At 42.3% G+C, this 19,977-nt stretch overlaps 1 protein-coding gene across 4 annotated transcripts in view; it reads right to left on the bottom strand.

Annotated features, from left to right (window-relative positions):
- The window catches only part of unc13bb (unc-13 homolog Bb (C. elegans)), an 89,569-nt gene that overhangs the window by 29,324 nt on the left and 40,268 nt on the right, over nt 1-19,977 (bottom strand). For all 4 annotated transcript variants that reach the window (XM_018745047.2, XM_018745049.2, XM_018745048.2 and 1 more), the window contains 12 exons: nt 12,505-12,798; nt 11,891-11,978; nt 11,146-11,192; nt 10,568-10,646; nt 6,693-6,767; nt 6,248-6,467; nt 4,929-5,156; nt 4,270-4,411; nt 3,329-3,498; nt 1,108-1,223; nt 798-961; nt 269-419 (listed from right to left, as the gene is read on the bottom strand). In XM_018745047.2, coding sequence (XP_018600563.2) covers nt 269-419; nt 798-961; nt 1,108-1,223; nt 3,329-3,498; nt 4,270-4,411; nt 4,929-5,156; nt 6,248-6,467; nt 6,693-6,767; nt 10,568-10,646; nt 11,146-11,192; nt 11,891-11,978; nt 12,505-12,798 — 1,774 coding nt within the window. The remainder of the gene's footprint in view (nt 1-268; nt 420-797; nt 962-1,107; nt 1,224-3,328; nt 3,499-4,269; nt 4,412-4,928; nt 5,157-6,247; nt 6,468-6,692; nt 6,768-10,567; nt 10,647-11,145; nt 11,193-11,890; nt 11,979-12,504; nt 12,799-19,977) is intronic.

Genomic DNA, 19,977 nt, shown 5'->3' with positions numbered 1-19,977 from the left:
GCACGCACACACGCACACACGCACACACGCACACACGCAGAGTCCAGGCCTACAGGGATGGATACTTGGAAACTCTGACCAATTACTCTGTGGTATTGAGTACCACAGTGGGAGTTGGTATTAGTAACCTCCTAACAGATACGTGAAAAACGAGAAATCGGAAGACTGAACAAAAGAAAATATGAGCATAACTCCTGTGAGAAGAGATGATTGCTGAAATTCATATTCATCTCATATAACTGAAGGGATGTGTGGAAAGGAGCTGTACCCCAAAATTGGATGCCGCAAAGCGGTCACTGGCAGACACATTCGTCGAGGCCGTGGTATGGGCATAAAATGCGTTGATGTTGGCAAGCAGGGTGCTCATCACTGCCGGAACCCCAGGACACATGTACTTGGAGGAAAGGCAGGCAAAGTGTCTGTAGAGACAGAGTCCCAATGTTGCAGTGAAAACCATTTCATTTGTGGTACCCTTCTCGGGAATGGTTATGGCATCTTTTTAATGTTCTTTATCGTTAAATGGCAATAAATCGTGAGAACCGCAGGTTTCGTAGGGTTAAACAGCACAATCTTGATCTGCAGACCTTTCAAATAGATGAAAATGTATATGTAACCAGCTGTGAAAACAGGGCCTGTGCCTTCACCTTTACGTCCCTTGCTATGGAAAAAAGGGCAGGCAGTGGAAAAGTTGTGGATAATTTTTATGTCTACAATGACAAAACATTCAAATCAGACTGACAAACGGATACAAACAGGGTTTAAGGGCGCAAAAAAGACAAACGAGAAAAAAGACTTACGTCATAGCCTGGTAGATGGACTCAATGCCATAACGCATTGCAAACTCATCCACGATCTCCTGGGCCACATCATCAAAGTACACCTTCCACGAATCATCCCCACGAGCATCTGGAATCTTGACCACGCCCTGGCCCAAAACGTCCGTCAAGTGGTGGAACAGGTTCTTCAATGCAAAGTGGGAGAATGTTCCAGTTAGAAGGTCTTACACGGTGTTGGCCTGCACATCGTGGCTTTGTATCATGCTGCTGAGCAGTTGAGTGGTGATGAGTAAGCTACCACCACTTGTAATAACTTTTACTTGCGTTTTACCTCATGCAGGCATGTGTACTGAACATGGTAGGGTGCCACCTTCTCCTCCCCTTTGATCTCAACACTGATCTGTAGCCGGATGGCCCCGGATACTGCCGACTTGTCTGTTCTCTTCTCTGCAGACACATACAAACAGTGAATCGAACTCACATTTTTTTTACCACGGCTCCAGCAGTTGAGGATATGTAACAGCTCCCCAAATCTCTACCAATCACCCTACTAAAGAATCAGAAACTAGATTATAAATGAACCTATCCACCCCCCCATGGCATCTCTATTATTTCATTAGCTTGAGTTTCCCTAAATTAAGGATAATTACATGTTTGCTACAAAGATTAATCAGATGGCGTTTAGAGAAAGAGAAGTTTAATGTTTTCAATTTCCCTGAAGGCTGCTGGTATTACAGGCATCCCTTGAATTACAAACTCTTTTTATCCAAAATTTCAGTATACTGGCTCTTGACTGTTCATACCTAATTCTGAATTTATGGAACAAAAATCTGTAAAATGAAATGCATCTTATGCCCATCAAAAAATAATAAAAAGTCATAATGTACAAGTGAAGCAGAAATACAGTAATATACTGTAGCTGGCACTATGTTCATTGCTGTCTACTGGATATAATAAAAGTAATTTTATTGTATGTTATGGTATGCATTGTTTTATGTGAGTCCAATGTTGTGCACTGGCCGTGTCATGGTTGTCCAAGACAAATTTCCCAGAAATGGAACAATAAAGTATATTCTATTCTATTCTAATTCATTTCTGAAATGCAACACTTAGAAACACACCCATTAACATCATCATTAAGTTTTTTGAATTGTGAAGTGATTCACGCTCCAAACCGCTGTTGTCATGCATGCATCTCAAATAGAGAAGTGTAAATGCAGACTAAATAAGTCTTTTTTCTGTCTGTCACAGATTAACCCAGCACCCCCAGTGTGGCAGGCACTACAAAGAATCATTTACTTTACATCACATTTACATTTACTCATTTAGCAGACGCTTTTTTCCAAAGCAACGTACATCTTAGCAAAAGTACAATTTATGCATTACATTGAGAGAAGGAGACATAGCTGCAGACATGAAAGTCTCAAGCAAACCTAGTTTGTTCCCTACCACTTGCTGCACCAAGGTTCATCGTTCAAGTAGGTGCATAAGAAACAGGATAGACAAATCCCGATACCCTCCCGCAAATTTTTATTTATTTTAAGTATTATAAGATACACAAATGAGCTGTACAGTACAGTACAGAGTAATGGCTGAATAAAGGTTGTATCTGGGGATGCTTCTGGAGCTACGATGCGTGAACGGTTACGCCATAGATGATCTGAAGAGATCTTGGGCAAAGTGGATCTGGAAAAGGTGGGTTTTCGGACCCTTCTTGAAAACAGAGTTTCCGCAGTTCTGAGTGACAGGGGAAAGTCGTTCCACCACAACGGACCCAGAACGGAGAACCTCCGAGCTTTGCCTTTTGTGTGCGGGACCACCAAGCGAGCAGAAGGAGATGAGCGAAGGGGCCTGGCCGGGGTGTACCGGTTGATTAAAGTCTTGTAAATAGCCGGGAGCAGTTCTATTGATGCATTTGTACACAGTAACCAGGGTTTTGAATTTGATTCGGGCAGCTATAGAAGCCAGTGAAGAGAAATGAGTAGAGGAGACACATAAAGAACAGAGAAAACTGCCACTGCACTGTGCTCAGGAGGAACACATCAGGGTTAGAAACCAGGACTTGTTTCCATGTTCAGATCCAAGATCCTGAAGAATCAGATTCGCAGTTACTGAGGCTGAAGAAGTAATCCCAGAGCAGTATTCTAACTGTGAGCAGTAGGCATGAATGGAGACTTACCTTTAAGTGATGCAAGGAAAATATTTTTAAAAAAAAAAAAAAAAAAAAAAAAAAAACAATTTGCAGCATACAATGTGGAGTCAAGAACTTTCACACAGAAGCCAGCAGGATCCTACACCATACACAGTGCTACTTGAAAGTGTGTGAAGCCCTTGTGTCCATTAGCTTTGCCAAGAAATGGTTCTTCAATGAGAAGGGTGACATCAAGTGATGTAACGGATGTGAAATGAGCAATTCCATCCTTATGAGGTTCATGTACTTTCAAAGCAGCAGCACCTCTGCCACACAACAGAAAATGGATGAGGACCAAACCTGGACAACCTCCTGACCAATGCCATAATAGTGAGAGAGTCCCATGAAGACAAGTCCTTACCCAGGTTGTACCAGACGTCCATTTCCCCGCTCAGCGTGCGAACCTCAATAATGCTCTGACCGAGAAAGTCGTCTGACTCTCGCTTCAGTCGCTGCTTCACACGGGACTTGATGTCATCATCCTCATCCCACACGCGGACCTTGATGCGGTCCGAAGAGTTGTGGCACTCACTGAAGGAGAGACCGAGCAATAGCCTTGAGTATAACACCAGTAAGCGCGTCGCCGAGCTACGTGGCCTTCACAGCTCACTGCTCTCTACCAACAACTACTGTTTTAGGAAAGTGCTATACCTTCACACAGTCCCTCAACAAACAAGAAGCTTTCTGTGTACTTGGTAATGTAAAAACACCTGTAACCACATCGTTCATTCTGCTCCATCAATCAGCACGCTGCATGAAACGTGTATATTTCGTGGTGATAAAAATAAATCTTGGACAAGAAAGAATGCACGAACTAACAAAAGAAAAACTGAGACATCCTCTTCCAGAAAGACCTGAAATTGACCTGTGAAACCCTTTAAGTACATTTGTTATATACCTCAAAGGAGACGGAGTAAAATGAATTATTCACACTGCATAAATAAGCACGGTCATAGAGAATAAATTTCTTCTTAGCAGATCCTGCACAAACAAGCAATTTCCATATGGTGCTGCATATGTTTATGTTGGAATATGTTGGCAACCACTTAAATTTACTGTACATTATCAAAACTATCACATGTATACAATCAACAGTTTGGTTAAATGAATATTAGCACAGGCTAAATTTGATATAATTACAATAATAAAGTTTCAGAGCCAATTACATCCACGGAGAGCGGCCTGTGTTCAGGGTGACACTCTATACGATACTCTAGGCTTGTGCCATTCCAGGTCATGCGTGTGTGACAAACCACTCTTGTCTATGGCATTGCAGACACTGACATGAATGAACATGCTTACAAGTGGAACTTTTCCTCCCAGACCGGGTTCAGATTGCCATAGATGGTCTTTGTCCTCTTCTTGGTTTTGCCCACCTGGACTGTAACATAGGGGTCACTAGAGCCGGTCTTGTCTTTGGCCTGCAGTCCCTGTGCACACAGTACTACATGCAAATAGAGAGTGGTGTCAGAATTAGGATAAGTGCTGAGATATGGACAGCAGATATTTTAGTGGTCATGGAGCACAAGTAGAGCGAAAAATAGCTAAAAGTTCAGTATTGACTGTTCAAGGCTCTACTAAAGTTAAGAATCTGAAAGAATCAACCTACGTATATAAAAGTGTTTGGACGATTCTACGAAAATAGAAGTGCTACAGAAAGAAGCTGTAAAGACTTTGAAGAATGCTGACTCAAAGTAAACACAGCCATGTCATCTTCCAATAGGTCTACATGACATTACATTTATTTATCTAGCAGACACTTTTCTCTAAAGCGACTTCCAATGAACTCTATGTAGTGTTATCACTACATGACACGAACACTGCCAAAGTAGATCAGAGCTGATGGGTATACGCAATTGCTGTGTACAGTCAGCGAAGAACACAGGTAGCATGTGATGGACATGTGGACTCCACAGGTCACACCAAGAAGAGCTGCACAACAGGTAGACCAGAACCTGTACCTGTGATATTAATCTTGGCAGACCACTTGGAGGTCCCATCTAGCACACTCTGCTTAACTGTCTTCATCTGCTGGGCATGGATGACCTTGCTGATGGCAAACACATCCCGGATCATCTCAAAGACCTCAGGCTTGTTCCTCTCACGTATCTTCATGCGGTCCTTCATAGCCATGATGATATTCTGAGTGCGATCTTCAGCCCCATGTTTGGAGCTCTTTTCTGCAGCTCCTGGAGGGTAAAAGACACAGCGTAGAAGTGTGAGGGAGACCATCTGCTGCTTCCAACTCCAAAGCAAGTGGAAAGTAATATTGTGAAGTACTTCCACCAGTCTGTTGATGCTCTGCAGCCTTCACAGCAGGAGTCCCAATTGTGGAAGTCACTGTAACTGCATAACTACTCCCAACATGTGTACATAACGTGTACCTAACGTGACAACCGATGGGGCACTGATGACCTCTCCTGGACCACAACATTGCATCACTGGCCAAGAAAGCCCAGCAGTGCCTGTACTTCCTGTGGGGGTTGAGGAGGGCGAGTATGCCACCACATCTCATGTACATCTTTTACAGGGGCATCACTGAGAGCATCCTGACCAGCTGTGTCGTTGCATGGTGTGGGAACTGCGATGTCTCCGACCGCAAAACCATACAGCACATAGTGACTACAGCTGGGAAGATCATTGGTACCCCCACTGTCCTCCCTACAGAACATCTACCATGCCCACTGTGCCCACAAAGCCTTCAACATTGTGGGTGAGCCCACACACCCCTCCCACAGCCTCCTGCTGCCTGGGAAGAGATACAGGAGATACGAGGCGGCTCCACCAGACTGTGCAACAGCTTTTTCCCTCAAGCTGTGAGGATCCTGAATTCTCTGTACTATTCATAAGCCCCAATTACATACCAGAATCCCGCTGTATTTCTTTAGTGCATTCCACATGGACCTACATTAGGTTACACTAATCCTCTTTTCCAAACAATCATTGCACAAAAAAAAAAAACTCACTTTTGCATTCCCACTTTTAAATCTGTGTACATCTAGTATTGTACAGACCACACCACTGCACTTTATTCCAAAATAAATTCATCCAGCGCTGAAGATTTCTGCTGGTCTGGAAATTTAAAACCTCGGACAAGGTTACATGGCCCTTCAGATGACTTGCCTGATATGAAAGCCCCCCCCCCACACACACACACACACACACACACACACACACACACACACACACACACACAGAGAGAGAGAAACAATTCCCCTCAACCAGTTTGGATTCCCTGTCACTCACAACTCCCACACCACCAGGACATGCCCCAACTTACGCTGTAAGCAGTCGGCATTGAGAAGGTCTTGGCACTTCTCATGACACTTGACGCCACACTCAGTGCAGCGCATGCCTTGGCGTGCAATGCCCCACAGTAGCCCCTCACACTCATAGCAGTAGGTTGGTGTGGTAGCTGTCCATACTTCGAAATTGTGTGGTGTGGTGCAGGAGATAGGGTAGATCAAGGCTTGGAGGGTCTTCTTGTAGACATGGTTCTTCTGTGGAAGGGAGTTGAGCAACACAATATGAGTGAAGCAAGCATGGCCTTCAATAAGAGTGGCAGGAGTTCAGGGTGGCCCTTTTCCAATGAATATGTTGCAGAAGACATTAAGAACCATCGTTTGGCAAAGAAAAAAAAAAAAAAAAAAAAAAAAAAAACTTAATTGAGAAACTGGAGAAACAACATAAAGACAAGAGAGACGCTGTTAGCGGCAGGTACTCACCAGCTCCTCATCCTTGATGAATGAGCGCGTAGCCATAGCAGAAGTGATCCCAGCCTTCCTGGACTGCACCAAAGACTGCACAACAAGTGCACACATTAGCTACCTGAACTGACCTAAACACCTGCGCAGGTACACGCAAGCAAGCATGCACTCATACAAAACTCAGCTCTCCTAGAAACCTCACGAAGAAGGGGTGCCCCTTCATACCAGAAGCTAAACATTAGTCGTGGCTCCTGCCAGAGGCTGCTATTGTACATCATTTTTGTACATGACTGCATTATTCATAGCCAATAAGTTGTTAAGGCTATAGCCACCTGTACCTGTACTGCTGTAGTGCTGTTTACTCACTATGTTGGCCCTTTGTTACCCTCTGTGTTATGTACGTTGCTTCCTGATGTTAGACACCACTTAGCTTGGACAAGTGGGACAAAGTTTAGAGCACACGACTCAGCCACGGGAAGCTTCAGAGCAGTGTTCAAATGAGCTGAGTTGAGATGATATGACATCCCTCGTCAACTGCGCAGTCAACATAAACGAAAGAAGAAACTCTAGAACCATGGACTTCAGTGCATCTCAACACGTCACTGCAGTAAAACTTGCCAAAAGATAACCCAAGCAAACATGCAGAACTGTACAGAGGTCAGCAACACCATAGTAATTGATCACCGATAGTTATGACGCTAACGCACGTATAACCTATAACCAAAACTTAACACACAACAAATAATAACCAAGTCTTTACATCACAACAATAACAGCAAATACCATTAAACTTTCCACAAACGCTGTAGAACCGAAGCAGCAGTGCATCGTGGGTAAAGCATATGTTCATAGGGTGCTGCTTTGAATTGAAGCTACTGCTGCAGTACCCTTAAGTAAGGTACTTACACTGAATTCAACGAATTGATTGCCTGCACTTTCTCCTTGTGTCCGAGTGGGTCTCCTCCGAGGGCTCCAGTTCATTCTCATTGTTTGAATATTACATAGCTGTATAAATGAGTAAATCACTATAAATAGTTTAACACTAAGTCAATTTGGAGAAAACTGCCTGTTAAACGTGGGAAAACGTAAAATCAATAAATATAAAGGTGCCCCAGTGGCCAATCAACCAGTAACCCACCACGGGGGAACTGTGTTGTCATTACACACATTTACAGCTCTGGCTGGCACATCCACACATTCTGTAAAGATTTACTGCTAAGATACTCCATACTGCAGAGTATGAAATGAAATATTGCAATACTATAATGTGCAGAAGTGCAATGAAACACACGTTCACAGAGTCGCATCTGTCGAGCCCCACAGCACCGCCGCTGACGGTGAGGTCCAGGCGAGATCTTACAAGACTGATCCCATGGATTGGGTATCATCTGCTACGTGATGCCATCAATACAGCTGTCTAAGCAAGAGATTTACTTACTAGCTCATTTCAGATGCAAAGATTCATTTATTCCTTTAAGCCGTTAATGCTATTTTATATTGTACACAGTGTTTTTTTCACACCTTATCCCCCACCCAGTCATCACGTGGGTCGTGTTTGACACTCCTAAACAATGCTGAATGCTTTGGACAACAGCATCAGCTGATGTGAGGGCATATCTGTACATAATGAAATTACCTTCCCATTGAAAGTAACGGTGTTTTCTGGGTTAAACCACCTTTTAACAAACATTTACATTTATTCATTTAGCTGACACTTTTCTCCAATTTGATTTACAATGTTACATCTGCCTACAATTATTCACCCATTTATACAGCTGGGTAATTTTTTTTTTTATTATTATTTATTTATTTATTTACTGGAGCAACTTTTAGGGCAAGTACTTTACTCAGGAATACCACAGATGGAGGTGAGATTCAAACCTTTGACCTATGGGTCCAAAGGCAACAGCTCTAAAAACGATGCTACCAGCCGTCCCTGGTCCCATGATAATTGTTAAATTAATCAATGTACATGTAAATTATACTTGCTAGTGCTAAGTATTGGTGATGCAGCAACATCACATCTTTGTTGAGCCAACCCACAATTACACTGCTACAGTAATCAGTAGTTTCAAATACTTTACTATTAATACATGTGGACCGAATTCTGACTTTTGTGACCAGTTATTTCACTCACTCACTCACTTTTGATAACCGCTTGGCCTGGTCAGAGTTGCAGCAGTCGAGAACCTATCCCAGAATTGCTGGACACAAGGCTTAGGGGGCTGGGGACACCAGTCCATCACAGCACAGCCTCGCACATCCATGCACACAGGTAAAATGACACACTAGGGGCAGTTTAAAGAATCTAACTCCCCTGAAACGCAAATCATTGGACAGTGGAAAGAAACCAGAGCCCTCAGAAGAAATCCATAAAGCCACAGGAACAACATACAAACGTAGATATATTTGAACCTGTGCCCGAAAAGCCCAGGCACTGTGAAGTAGCAGCGCTACGCACCATTTAATTCTCGAATCAATTCCACGTATGCAAAACCTAAGGTAATAAAAAGTCTGTCTATAGCCTAAAAAGAAGACAACTTACTAAAAACTACAATGAGAACACACATAATGCTCAATCACATATAACCACAAGAATAAATGGTAGACACATAATAAAAAAAGACGGAAATTAAAGATTGCTGGGAAAATTAATGTAGGGAGTTGAGCACAGGGTACTGTGCACAGTGATTTACACTGCTCAACTCACTATACGTCGCATTGCAGAAAAGCATCAGCTAAATAAATGTAAATGTAAAAGGATAGCAACTGCAGTTGCGTGTCTTTTGTGTTCTTTTTTCCCCTAGTTTGTGGAATTCAGCAAATAAACAGGAACTGTGAATTACAATCTTCAGAAATATGTCATACTTAAGTTTGTTCAAAGCAAAGGATTAGGTTACTGCTGTACTGAGTGAGTGAAAAATACTCAGGGCTCAATCAAAGACTCAAGGACTTTGAACAAGACGCTGACTGTGAAAGGGTCACAGTCAACAAACACTGTTCCCGTGGCAGGACTGTTCTAACCAAGCTGTGACGCTGAATGGAAGCAGCATCTGTTTGCTCTTCAACTACACTTGAACACGACTTGTCCGCTTACAGAAATGATGCACTTTCTTCTGCGGATCTGCACTCTGTTTTGCTAAGTTTTGTACATTTAAGGAAGTGTAGATAACGTAGAGGAGGTAATACACATAAGATGTTCCAAAAAAAAAAAAAAGTATAATGTTATATATTTTAATATAATTTGGGGAAAAAACCTTACAGCTGAGGATCTGTAAACCATCACTGTTCAAACAGGGCAGAAATAACACATGAAACTGATGTGATTATGATTATCATTATCATTCTTATCCTTGACCCACGAGAGTTATGGTTTTCACAAGGCTTACATGCTCTACTGAGGTCTAATGGAATTTAGAAGTGAAAAAGAGCAATTACTGAACTGATGGTGGACACAAAACTGGAACTACAATAATTGCAAAATGTAAACTCTAAAACCAAGTACTGCCAGTAGGCAAAAGGGCATTTCCACTTACCATAGCCTGATCAAGAAGAGTGTTTGCATTCAAGAAAGTGACAAAGGATCAATTTGAACATTTTGTTGCAGAGGAAAACAGAAGTTTACTTTTGAGTCAGTTTTAAAGAGTGCTCAGGTAATTCAGTATAAAACTGCACATGGAAATTGTATACTCATAGGTCACATGGCATACACAGTATAAGTAAATATAAATACAAGTAGAGCCTCAAAAACTGTCAAGATATGAATTACATTGCCCACTACAGCACTGACAAGTTGTATACTTCACATAAAGATAAGCAGCAGGATCACTGCAATTCAGCTGCTGGACAAGAGTCTATGTTGGGCTCATGTGAGGAGGAGAAGAGGAGCTCACCAGGTCACTGACAAGTGGAACAGGTCTCTTCTTGCGGAGGTCGGGCATGCTGTCAATTCCGAAGAGACCGCTCCCATCGCTGCGTACACACAAATCCAGTGGATGGCCTCAGCCCCAAACTCTGTCATTCACCATGCAGTGAACTCCAAACACAGTACTTATACACCTAGTGCATCTGTGTATAAGTACATACTGTGTACCTCCACCTCCTTCTGCTTTGCTGGGTCTCGTGTTTATGCTCTTTTCCATTACATGACATATGGTATGTATTTCTGGGATTACGCCACTGTTTTAGGGGTTGACTTTCTATTTAAATTCATTACTTTTGGCATGTGACTGTAATTAAGAAAAGGGGGATTAAAATTTTTCTAAATTAAGTCAAAAATCACCTTCTCAACAGCACACTGAAAACTTTCAACTTCTTTCAGCTTTAAGAAGGGAAGTGCTGTTATTAAACCATCCTTCACATTCCAAGTGCTTTGCTGTGACCCAACTCTGTTCTGATGCTAAAACAGGGCAAAATCACCCGGGGTAAAACTCCACTCCGGAGTTGTACTGCAGGATATAAGAGGACTTACCCGGGTTTGGTCCAAACCTGCTTCCCACCGTCTTCGTTTTCCCTCTGCTGTATCAACAGAAACCAGTGACACATAACCCACCAGTAACAGTGAACTGCTGCGAGAAACAGGACTTTCTGCTTCAAGAAGAGAAGAGAACTACTACAAATGGTTGGGTTTCATATCACATGAAAGATGTTACAGGAACAGCAGCACAAACAGACTCCAAATGTTGAGCAAGTGCACTGATGAGGTACAAACTAATGTTCTTTTTTGTTTTATACAGCCACTCCACACAAACAATGAATGCTGATATAAACTGTATTTCTCCGGTTCTTACACAGGGGGGTAAAAGCTAAAAAGATGGAAAACATGGTGGAAACGGGGTTTAAATCCAATGAAGAAACACAAACTCGTTGTAAAATCCATTTAAAAATTTACTGTTTTGTTAAGACAAATAATACTAACCATTGAAGTAATTATGTCCATTTTAAGGGGATTTCGTGATATTTTTGGATAAATGGGTGTCAGTTTTGGGGCTCAAGAACAAATGAAAAACATCTACCACGGAAACTAACGAAAATTACATCCAAGTTATGACATTTCATCTTAACAAAGGTTCTTCAGGACCGCATGAACTTTCTTGAGCCTACGTATGAATAAAGACTGCATTAATATGCTTGAATCTCAGCATATGACATAAAACTTGAGTCCTGAGATAAGTGGGTGCATTTCAGCGGAAAAGACCCAAAGGAACATTCCCTACCTCCTGCAGCTGAATACGAACTCTGTTGATAGCCTTCAGCCAACGAATCCTTGACGGTGAAAAGGGTGGACATTCACCCGCCGCAAAACTATGAGAAATACAGAGGACAAAGAAGACAATAACGACTGGGGTTGGGTAAGCAGTAATGGACAAAAAGAGACATGAACACAGAGACTTTCTTCTCAATGGTAGTGTGATGAATTGATATCAAACTAAAAGAACACACTTCAGGAGTGCAAAAGCACAGATGAAACAAAAACATAACTAGAGCTGTGGGAAAGAACTTTGGAATTATCTGGGTTTTTGTACGAATGGCTTCCAAAATGTGACTAGATCACCTAGGTCATAGTAACGACAAAGACAGTCTGATTAAAGAAATGACACAGAAAATTGAACACTGGCTCCTCTTCTTGCAATTTTTTCATAAATCTGAAGTCACCTTTAACACCAAGTCACAGTCAATAATAGCCTAAATACAGGCCCTGTGCCCCAAGATCAGCATGACCCCGCACATTTCAGAAGCTATACAAGCAGAAATGCAGATATCTGCCAATGGTTTGCAAACTTTTTCTCCACACTCAGGAAATGCTGGCTTCTATGCCAGTTAAACACACCTTTTCACTGGTTTCTCAGACTTCACTGTGCTTGCAACACATGGCACTGGGGTAGTTCTGTTATTGTAAATGGTGCTCTTCTGTCCTTGGCCAGACTGCAGCCCATCCTCCTCGCAGGACACATGGCTGCCGGGAGGGCAATAGCTGCCAGAGCTGTGGTACGAGTGGTAGGATTGCAGGACACGCCGTTCCTCGATCTCCAGCGCAGGAGCACCGACATGAGCTACTTCGCTGAGCTGAGAGCTAGCTTGACTGAGGTCCCCAGAGGAGTCCGAGTGATTGCTGTCCACCGGGCTGTGGTGAAAAGGAGACGGGCATTACATTCCTGGCAAGAGCAACTCTGTGGACATCATGACAACACAGCACTATTTATCCGTCAAGCCACAAAGCTGACAATCTTCTAACTGCAAGTACTGCAAGGATTAAAGGAAATAAAGAATTCTACTTTGCTACTGGTGCACTACCCATTCTTATTGTTTCTAGTACCTTTTCAAGAGCCCTTACAATAAATGTGTGTCTACTGGGACCACAAGATAATACAACAGTAATGCTTTCTAAGTGCAAACAGCAGCTGTGCAGTTGCATTCAAGATGCAAGATTTTGAGGCCCTCTGAACTATATATGAGTACACTGATTCTAAGACATTTCCCACTTTTGTCAAACAACTTTACCCTACTAAAGGTCGGACTCGCTGACGTCACACAATGTGCGCCTTGTTATAATGCCAACTGTTGCAGTAACGACTAAAGATGACATACTGTACTATAAATCGAACTAAAAATCTGAAGCACTCATTTAAACAGTTACTAAAAGGTCTATATGCTGTTTATGGGTAGTATGATTAACTTGACTGCTCTCTGGTGTGAAGGGACTTCCTTCTCCCTGTAATTGACATGTACAGCATGTAGCACCACAGTCCTATTTATGTAAATCTCTTAGTGTTTAATTTATGTAATCAAGTGTGCACCCTGAATAATTCAAGCATTACAGAGGCCAATACAGACATCTCCTACCTTTTAAATGTAAACCCTGAAACTCGTGTGAAAAGTTGACCACAAAAATGTTCTGGACAGGAGAGCAAGACATATTAGCAACTAGTGTAATTCTTCCATTCTTACACTAATGATATGTTATTTAGCTTGCAAGCTAAAATAAACCTGTATAGAACTGGCTATAATTTAGGGACACAAAGCACATAAAGATCACAGAAAGCACAACAGCAAAATAAAGATCACAACAAAACATCAAGAACAATTTATGGATCAAAACATTGTTAGAAGGGGGGCAAATAATCCCCCCCCCCCCCTCCAAAAACACTGATAATTTATTATGCAGCTACTAGCCTTTTAGTACTTAAAAGGTCCTTCTTCACATGGTTGTCTTGGGGAAATCCAGATATGAGATCTGCAAGGGGTAGGGGTTTGGACAGGGGGTCCTCCATGTCTTGGCAAAGGAATGAGGGCTGATCTAGCTCAGGGGGGGAGACAAGTACTTGTGGATTAACAGCACTGTCTGCCGAACCTAAAGATTCTTCACCGGGGACCACGATATTTCCCTCAGCCTCATTGAAGCCTTGTGCTTCTTCGTAGACCTTGTCACTTTCCCCTTTAGCCTCGTCTCTGACCTCAGTGGTTTCCCTTAATTCCGTGATCATTTGAATAGAACCGCTTATGCAAAGGTCACCGTTAGCTACAGCAAGGTCATCACACGTTGCTTTGGGTTGAGTGGTAATAACAGAAAATGACTGAGGCTTAGGGGTTTCAGAAGGGTCTATCTGCCACGAGAAGCCAAATTTTTTTCCGAGCAAAGAGGCTACTGGCTGTTCCTCATTTACTCCATCGGTTTTCTTTTCATTAAAAAGGCGAGCAGAAAAAGCTTTGAACCCAGAAAGGAAGTGACCTGTTTCTACCTGTGGCATCTGAGGGAGACCTTTCGGAATAGGAGGAGGAGCAGAGAGGAAGGATCCAAGTGATTTTCCAGCATCACCAGAGCCAGAGGCAGAGGCAAAACCAAATGTTGCAGCAGATAAGCTAGGCATGTCAAACATGGACTTTGCAGGAAGTGCTCCCGGACTTGCTGCCTGTTTATCGGCTGCAGGACCTTTCTGGACACCCGGCAATGGTGGCTCAGCTTTGTTAATCTCTCCACCCTTAGATTCCCGCAAAATGAGTCCAGGTTTGTCATTCACATCTTCTCCTTCAAGAGAAACTGCTTTCTCTGCTTTAGTGACTTCAGTTGGTGAATGTCCTTCAGACGGAACTCTTGTAAGTGATATATTTGTGTCTACTGCTGAAAACCTGTCAGCATTCATGGACTTTCCAGCATCATAGGAAGGAATGAGTTCAGATGTCTCAGATAAGATTTCAGATGTAGAATCGGGTTCCATTTTAACAACGTTGTCTATTTCTATTTTGCCAGTTTCAAATAAACTTGAACCTCCAACATGAGAACTATTATGTACTTGTCCTCCAGCTTTAAGTACAACTGTTTCTTTTGTAAATGTGAATTGTGATGGGTTTGGTGCTGGCTTAGGTGGTTCTGGTGCTTTGAAAATGCTAAATAGGTCATTTTTTAAAGATTCAGTGGAAAGGCTGTTATCTAGACCAAAGAGAGAACTTTTCTGTTGAGACTGGGAGTTGGAGGCAGGAGAGGAGGATTTAAAAACTGAAGACTGAGCAGATGAAAAAAAACCGGTTGAAGGAACTGAAGGCAAACTTGTTTTGGAGAACATCTTGGACATGAAGCCAGAGAAATTCTCCCCCTCAGAAGGTTTCTGTGATCCTCCAGCATGTAAACCTGTACACTGACCAGAAGACTTTGTTTCTTGCAATTTAGACTGCAGCTGGACAATCTTCTCTACAAAAGGTTCTGTTGTCACTTTTCTCTGTTCTGTTTCTGTAGACTCAACTACCACCACAGCCTGGAATTCCTCAGATAAAGCAGGAGTAACAATTTCATGGCATAACATTTTTTTACCATCAATTTCTTCTTTTCCAACAGAAATACTGGAAAATTGTTCAAGTTCATCAGAACCCTCAAGTTGCATTGGCACTTCTGACAAAGTCATTTCTTTATGTAAAACAATAGGTTGTTTCATCTTACCAGCAGCAGTAGAGATGTCAGGCAGACTAGTGGCTGTGTTACTTTGTATAAAAATATCTTTTGAGTTCAAGCCATCCTGAGCATTTTCAGCAGAATCAGATTTCTTGCCATCCGTGAAGGAGATATTAAGGACACTGAAACCACTGGATTTAGGTTTGTCATCTTCAGGAGCAGAACCCTGAGAGAACAAAGACTGAAGCCTGAAAAGACCTTCTGATTCACAGGGTTTGTGGCTAATATTGGGCTGGGGACTAGGCCCAGTAAACATAGAAAATAATTTTTTTGCTGGTGTCTCTTTGGATCCAGAAAAAACACCCCCCAGAAATGATCCTGTTTCAGATGGGGCTTGTACTTCAGGCCCACTAAACATGGAGAGAAATCCTTTTCCTTCTGAGTCTTTGGGTCCAGACATCCCAGGAAGAGAACCCCTAAAAGTAGAACCAGCTTGAGCACATGTATGTGAACTTGGCCCACTGAAAATAGATAATATTTTTTTTCCTGGCATTTCTTTATGTCCAGATGATCCAGGAAGAATTTCAGCAAAAACAGGTCCTGCCTGTGAGGGAGGGGGATGAGGAGTTTGCTTGTTAGACACTGATATCAGAGCAACAGAGGGCATCTCTTCCGCTGAAGTAGCTGCTGGTGCAGCAGCTCCCAAGACTGATTCTTCCTGGTTTTCAGAATGCTGGAGGATGGATGTTCTGACACCAGAGGACATTTCATTTACTGATTTCTCCTGCAGTACAGTAGTTCCTGTGGGAACCGCTTTTGGGGCTGGGACATGCTGTGGTGGAGTCTGGAAACCAGGCAGGGAGAACCTTGACAATAATCCTTTTCCGTGAACTTCTTTAGGTTCAGAAGAATCAGGAAAAAATCCACCAAAGATAGATGGTGTGTGTGGCAGAGTTTTTTCCGCACTGAACATTGAAAATAAACCTTTGCCTGGTAATTCTTTGGCAGAAGATGTACCTGATGGAGGTAACCCTGAAATGGATTCAGACTGGAGTGTGTTCTGCTGGAGATTATGTTCACTAATCACTGAAGATAAACCTTTGCTTGGAGGCTCCTTAGGTGCAGCAGAACCCAAAAGAGAAGCTTTAGAGTTTGATCCCTTCTGGGTTTGGATTTGTTGTTTAGACTCACTGAGCATGGAAAATAAATCTTTACTTTGGACATCGTCACTTGAGGCTCCAAGTACAGAGTCGCTCTGCAGCTCACACTGCTGAGAATCGGATACACCACAAATTAACCCTTTACCTACAAGATTATCTTTATGAGCTAAGGTTCCAGGAGGCATATCTCTGAGAGAAATCTCAGATAAACCACCACTTTGCATAGGAAAAGGTTCTTGTGTAGTGTGGTGTTTTAGAGGCATAGTCTGGGATCCTTCTGAAGAGTGGCCAACAGTGGAATGTGGGGAAATTATTGGAGATGTACTTTTTCCAGTCACCTGGGTTTGGCTTTTCTGAGGCGCAGCAAGACTCTCAGACTGGTCACAATTCTCAACATTACACATGGTTTGCTGCTTAACACTTTTTGACCTAGACAATATTTGAAACGTATCTTTCTGAGCTCCATTCAGGCTTTTCTTTGTATCTAATTTTTTGTCCTCTTGGTTTGGAGAAGTTGTGTGGGGCTGCAATGATTTTGGAGGGAATCGAGTTGAGGGGGGATCTCCATTAAAGAAGTTACCAATCGACCCCAAAACACTGGACATACCGGTGCCTTCTTTGGTTGGTTTTATAGATGGTTCTTTTACTGTCTCAAAAGTATTTTGAGATTCTGGCTTAGGCTCTTCGATTCCCACAGCAGATTTAAAGAAACTTAAGAAACCAGAATGAGCTTTATCTGTTGATTTTTCAAGTGGTACATCTGCATCGTGACCGTGCTTGGGAGGGACTGGTGGTATTGCAGTGAACTGCTGTACTAATGTAGGTTGTCGAGCAAGCTTAGGTCTGTGTATAGAAGACTTAACAGTTTCATCAATTGCAGGGCTATGACTAAACACAGATGTTGTGGGAGATGTAGTTAAAGTTCTAGAACTAGTTGTAATTGGCACAGTATCTTCCGAAGCCTGCACAGCAGCACAACCCTCCTTCACAAACTTTGTTTTCAATTTCTGCAAGCTAGCTGACAGAATTTTCTTTGACGGCTCATCCACTGAGGAAACATCACGAGCTGGTGCATTAGATTCGTCAGTGTGTGGGGCATCACAAAGTGATTCAGGAAGGTTTCTGGAAGCCACTGATGAGTTTGCTGCAGCATTTGAGACAGTGCATTTGCTCAGATGTGTATCTGAGCCCACGAAGTCTCCAGTACGCGAGAAGAACGAAGAATGGCTCTCAGATGGCTTTTTCGACCGCTCCTCTGCAAGGAACATCTTTTTTCTCCACTCATCCTCAGAAACATCATCAATATGCCTCACTTTTATGTCATTTGAACAACATCTCTGCTGAGGAAAAAAGTCTCCTTGAAAACCAAATGAAGTGGATTCAGTGGTGGAGGAGACTGAGACCTTATGAGAAAGGAGTTCCTTTATGCTTTCATTCTTCCAGATACTACCTGTAAGATTTTCCCTGGGCAATGACAGATCAAACGCCTCTGAACATTGATTCAGGAAAGCACTGTCTGTCATATGCTCTATCCTTGTGTCCATTCTGACCTTATTAAGTTTATACATGCTGAAATCTAGAGGTTTGTCTGTCTGTGCAAAAAGAGAATCCTCAAACATCCTGGAAAACAGCTCCAGATTGAGGTTCATGATTTGAGTCCCTTTTCTGAAGGCTGCAGAGAGGTCAAGAGGAGCATTAAATACCTGTGGATCTCCATGATTTTTCCCAGGTACCCACAAAAGTTCATCCTCATTGTAAAGTGGAATTCTGAAACCACACACAGTCACCATTTCATTTTGTAACAAAGCACTGGGAAAATCACATAGTCCATAACCTAAAAATGATTCTTCAGGACCACAAGTGTAAACATACTGGCCAGTCCCATCTGTAAGCAAGGCATAAATGTACTCTTCATTAGTGTATATAAAATAACCACAACTACCATCTTCAGACGGCCACCACATTCCTTGCTGTAATAGAGAGCGCCACTGTTGGTACCATTCTGATTCTTGAAGATACGTGTAATCATCAACATCTCCATAGCCACTAGTGGAACTCAAGTCCATAACACAGCCAGTAGCATCTTTTGGGTTGCTGTTAATCACAGTTGATTCAACAAGCTCTTGTGAGCTATTGAAACTAAAGTGTCTAGCTAGCTGAGAAATCCTGGGTTGTCTTCCATCGTAATTACTTTCATAATATGAAAGACTACTTGTGTTGTAACTGCTGCCATCATACAGAGAGTGCCAACTGCTAAACTTGGTATCTGTATTTTTTGTGCTTAGATTCAATACGCCTTCATTGCTAAAACAGTGTTCCTTGTTATACCACAGACTTTCAATACTGTCACAGCTATGCCATGATTTCTTGCTGGCATTTGGATACAAATGACAACATATTGCTTCGTAACTCTCAGGCTGATAGTACCAACTCATATCTTGATCATCAGTGGTATAATTAAATAGCTGTGAGTAGTTGAAGTTCTGATGAGGAACTATTTCAGTACTGCTACTGGTCTGAAGAAAGTCCTGTACTGATGCTCCATCTGGTGGCTGTCTGTATTCCAGATCTTCCTGGTAATGTTGAGCATGATCACCACTTAGATAATCATAATCACTGAGCTGCCGCCACAGGAGAGCTTGCTGAATCCAGGGTAATTCACAGACATCAACAGGATCCACACGATGATCTACATGGGATATTGATTCTTTCTCTGATTTATACATAACAGGTGAGCCATATACTGAAGGCTCGTCCTCCTGAAAATAATTCTGCGAAGAGATCAAAGTAGAAATAGGACATTCATGTGGGAAGGAAGAGACATTGCCTGTATTATAAGATGGCGACATATAATGGTGTTGATAGCTGTTGTGACAATACAGTTGCTGTGGGAAATAGGTAGTACTTCTTGCCATACAAAATGGTCCATTTTCTTGGGACCTGGCACAACTGGCAGATGTCCTCAAATCCAAACTTTCTGTATCAGAGGCAACTGGCACATTCTGAGTATATTCCATCTCTTTATTGAGATCAAACTGTTGAAGTATTCCCAAGTTTCGCCCCTCCTTCCTTTCAAATTTAGTGGTGGTCAGTAAAGTTCTGTTGTTGTCCAACTGAGATATGCTTGAAATTAAAGTAGAGGAGGATTTATTATTTAGGTTTTGATCAACACTTGATGGAGCTAATTCTCTTTTCTTGGAAGCAGAGAGATCTTCATTTGAAGTGTGAATGATGTCATCAGAGAAAAACACTTTTGTAA

This window comes from Scleropages formosus, chromosome 6, assembly GCF_900964775.1.
Source record: "Scleropages formosus chromosome 6, fSclFor1.1, whole genome shotgun sequence".
NCBI classification, from domain to species: Eukaryota; Metazoa; Chordata; class Actinopteri; order Osteoglossiformes; family Osteoglossidae; genus Scleropages; species Scleropages formosus.
The sequence above is the reverse complement of the archived record's forward strand: the minus strand, read 5'-3'. Positions and strand labels throughout refer to the sequence as shown.